Source organism: Buceros rhinoceros, unplaced genomic scaffold (assembly GCF_000710305.1).
Source record: "Buceros rhinoceros silvestris isolate BGI_N320 unplaced genomic scaffold, ASM71030v1 scaffold8920, whole genome shotgun sequence".
In the NCBI taxonomy this organism is placed as follows: domain Eukaryota; kingdom Metazoa; phylum Chordata; class Aves; order Bucerotiformes; family Bucerotidae; genus Buceros; species Buceros rhinoceros.
The window spans coordinates 5,792-9,735 of NW_010388997.1; the positions used below are offsets into that span (position 1 = coordinate 5,792).

A 3,944-nucleotide genomic window follows, 5' to 3' on the forward strand; every position below is an offset into this window, starting at 1 on the left:
CAAAGCCTGTAGCGTTGCAGGGGGTTGTTGTGGCCCACGTGAAAGACCCAGCAGTTGGCCTGCCTTGTTGAGCCTTGATGGGCCTTGTCCCATCGATCCAGCCTGTCCAGATCCCTCTGTAGAGTCCTGTATTGCTGCAAAGCTGCAGTGCCGGGATGTTGCCGTGTGTGCTCACACATCTGCATTTGAAGGAACAACGAAGGCTTGTTGTCAGTGGGCCTTGCTCCCAGCAGTTGCTCTGGTCACCAGCTGGGTGATTACGTATTGATAAATCTGGGACGACGTTAAAATGCGACTCTGGAGTTTCGTTAAAGTTTAATTAACTAAACCATCGAAGGTCATTTGAATACCTCCCCAATTTTATAGGAGCACTTTCAGCCAGACCTCCTTGTATACTACTGAGTTTTCCCTGCCAGAGTTCTGTAGCTTAATATCTCTTGTGGGCAGGTAAAATCTTACTATTCAGTGGTGTGCTAGGTAGTTCTTGTAATCGCATATATACGCAGAATTTGTAAAGTATGAAATATCTTACCCAAAATCCAACTTTATATCCCTAAATTTCAGATTACTTAATGTGTATGGAAATTGTAATCCAGTAAAACTCAGGGAAATACTGAAATGGCTATAGTACATTTATTTTCTGCTGCTATATTTTTAAATTTTATTTCGACTTCAATAAAATGGTGTTGTGTGTTTTATATCTTACATTGTTTTTCCTTTTATCCATTGTCATCATGCCTGCTTCCATACAAAGGAAAGAACAGAGGTGTTTTGGGATGCTGGGTAGGAGAATTGAAATGTGCAGGCAAGCAAGTGGCAGATTCTCATTTCTTTTGGGTTTAGATCTGTTAGGAAGAGAAATCCCTAATCATTACATTTGCTGATTTGGGTGCCATCATGAGAATCTGGTGGGGAACTGAAGAAAGACATTGCTAGCAGAAAACTGAAAGTGCTTCACAGAAATGAGCAGCATTCCTACCTGTTCTGGAGTAGAAGCCACCACACATGGCAGTGTGAATTCTGGATTTGCCAGACAGGCTGTTTTTCTGTGCTTTGGCTTTGTAGAGAAGATTGCTTGATGAAATTTTGGGCCTCTTTCAAGATTAAGAAGGGAAATTTAGTTTAGGAGGACTTAGAGGTGAGCTCTTACTTTTATTTTGTAGGAGCATTGAAGTGCCTTCTTGGCAGAGTTCCCTTTACTCAGAGAGCTTCAATGATTTTGAGATTTTATTCTGTGTTTTGCCAGACCTAGTGTTGTTCAGTTCTTACTGCTGCCACCCAGAAACATCTTAATTTGTTCAGACAGGGTATAGCATCTCAGGCTGGCTGTAGCACGTTCGTGGGAACTTGGGCTTCTCTGAGAGGAATTTTCCCTTAAAGAAGGATCTCAGACTGTGGTCTTATTTTTGGACTGTAAATGAATTCCCCACAGTACTATACTACAATACTATAGCAGCTTCTTGGGTCATAACCCAGTGCATAAGATTTGTTCTTGTTAATGTGCCATCTGTGGAACAGTGTATCCTCAGGAGACAGCTGGTTATTTGCAAAGATGTCTGCATTACCTTAAAGGTGAAAAAATAGTCCTGAACCTGATCCTCTCTGCAGGCAGAGCCCAATGTGTGTGAATGTAGAAGGACAGATCGTGGTGTTCACGTGCCCTAAAATGGGATTGTAGAGTACCCTGGGTAAATGAGAAGGTAGATGGATAGAGAGAGGATTTGGCTGAAACATGACTTTCTTAAGCTGGGGATGATTCACCAAAAACTCTGTAGCAAAATAGTCCTTTCAGAAGTAGTTCTGTTACTTTTAAAGAAGGTTGTTTTAAGGGCGCATTTTACTTTATGTGGCAGAAGTTCTGGTTTTGGCTGCTACTTCAGCATCCCATGATTCCTGACAATGGCACTGATGTTGCATTTCAGCCTGTGAGAAGCTAAACTATATACATTTGATAAAGAGGCTCCCTCTGGAAGTTCAGCCTGCAGAGAATCAAAGGAGGTCATTGGATAGTCCTTTTGGTCTTTAATGTGTGAAATCTGGAATACAAAGAGATCATGTGGAAGAGAAGCAAAGGAATTAAGGCTAAAAAAGAAAACTGTGGAGTCTAAAGACAGTAAAGTCTCTTGTACCAACATGCACTTACGCGTCGTGGTCTCTGAAGAGCAATGGCTGGAGACACTTTTGTGCAATTCTCTTTTTATCTGCTTCATCAGGCAAACCACCAGCACAGATATCTCATGACGCTCTTGGTTTTAAATGAAAAGTGGGGTAGAGGGTTATATGCTCAGGGGGATTTTGTTAACTTCGTTGAGACAATGGGTGGGTTTGCAGTCTGAAGGATGGAGGATGTGGCCTGGAGAGAGGCACAAGGAGGTGCAAAGGGCTGTGCAAATGGTAGGATCGAAGCCCCTGATCCCCACCGTAGTTAGCGTCCCCTGCAGTGTGGGGGCGTTGTATTATTCAGTGACTGAGTATTCCTGAGGAAGTCCCCTTTCATGCTGTAAGAAACCCAGTGGTCAAGCAACTGGAATATTCGACAGATGTGACACTGAATCGCAGTTCATATTGGATTCTCTGCCGGAGAATGGATGCGTAGAGGCAGGTCGAAAGTCAGACATGCTCTCTATACCTGGGATGCAGATGTGTTGGGGAACCTGGCAGTGGATGCTTTCTACATATAGCTCATAACTGATTTAAAGATTTTAAAATTTTTATCCTTTATTACTAATTTACATTTTTTATTGCTACTAGAAGACTGTGGTTTTCTTTTAGTTCCCACAGCATTTCATTTTGCATCTGTTGAAACAAAAGAAGGTTCTAGACTCAGCATAGGAGCAGGGGAATAGAAACCTTATTTTTTCTTCAGTACTGGAATTCCTTATAAATGGGATGCTTGGTTTCGTGCATCTCGTATTTTGCAAATAGATAGGATAAGCCTGTGTCCTTAAACCATGTATTTTTTTTCCTGTTTGGCCTAAGCATGTGCCTTCTCATGCATCCGTACACAGCAGCGAGTGCCTGCTGTGTCACAACTCCTACACCTGGAGCAGCTTTAACTGCTTTCCAAACTAGCAAATGCTGCATAACAAAGCAGAAGACTTGAAGGATTCTCCAGTCTCCTTTTGTTTTTGTTTATTACTAATGTGGGTATCACAATGTGTGATGACGTCACACAGAATAAATCCTTTGAGTCAGTCTTAACTGACACATACGAGCTTTTGAAATGGTGTATTTTTCTTTCATGGCAAGAGCACAATTACATTGGTATTTTCACAATTCTGTTTCAGATGAGAAGAAGCAGATGGTTGCAAATGTTGAGAAACAGCTGGAAGAAGCAAGAGAACTGGTACGTTCTGGCTTTTCATGTGTTAACTGCAAATTTCTAGGGAAAAATGATGAGATCATTAGTGGTTAACATTTAACACACAGGATGCACTAAAAATACTTAACAATAACGTGTTAGAAACTGAAATAATGTTTTAAAAATACTTATTTGAGGATATGAAACGCCCAAGAGGAGTGTATCCTTTTTTAATCTTGTGTTAAGTGATTTAAGGTGTGCAGTATTGCTGTAAGCTATTACAGACTGCTACAGACTTTGAGCTGTGGTTTGGTCTTTTATTTTAGGGATTGAATTAAATATTTACACACCTGGACTGTTTGGTTTTTTTCCTATAAGACCGATGCATCTAGATGTAATCTGCCTGATTTTCTCGTAGAGCAGTAGATCTTTTTTGCCTTCTAGCAAGCGAGGCATAAAGATACTTAGTTGTTTGAAGTCAACGGGACAATGGTACTGCTCCGAGAAGAGGATGTATGTTAACCAAACATTGGTTAGGGGTCTGCACTGACAGAAGAAATCACTGTGTGTTAAGCAACTGTGTTTGTTTGTTTGTTTGTTTGTTTTAAATTTTGTTCCTAGCACAGCTCGTCATGTCTTCCAT

General features: G+C 41.0%; 1 protein-coding gene across 1 annotated transcript in view; it reads left to right on the forward strand.

The window, feature by feature from the left end:
- The window catches only part of LOC104490149 (vesicle transport through interaction with t-SNAREs homolog 1A-like), a gene marked incomplete at its 3' end in the record, with an annotated part of 13,908 nt that overhangs the window by 5,751 nt on the left and 4,213 nt on the right, over positions 1–3,944 (forward strand). Inside the window, exon 2 of the mRNA XM_010132400.1 lies at positions 3,288–3,346. Coding sequence (XP_010130702.1) covers positions 3,288–3,346 — 59 coding nt within the window. The remainder of the gene's footprint in view (positions 1–3,287; positions 3,347–3,944) is intronic.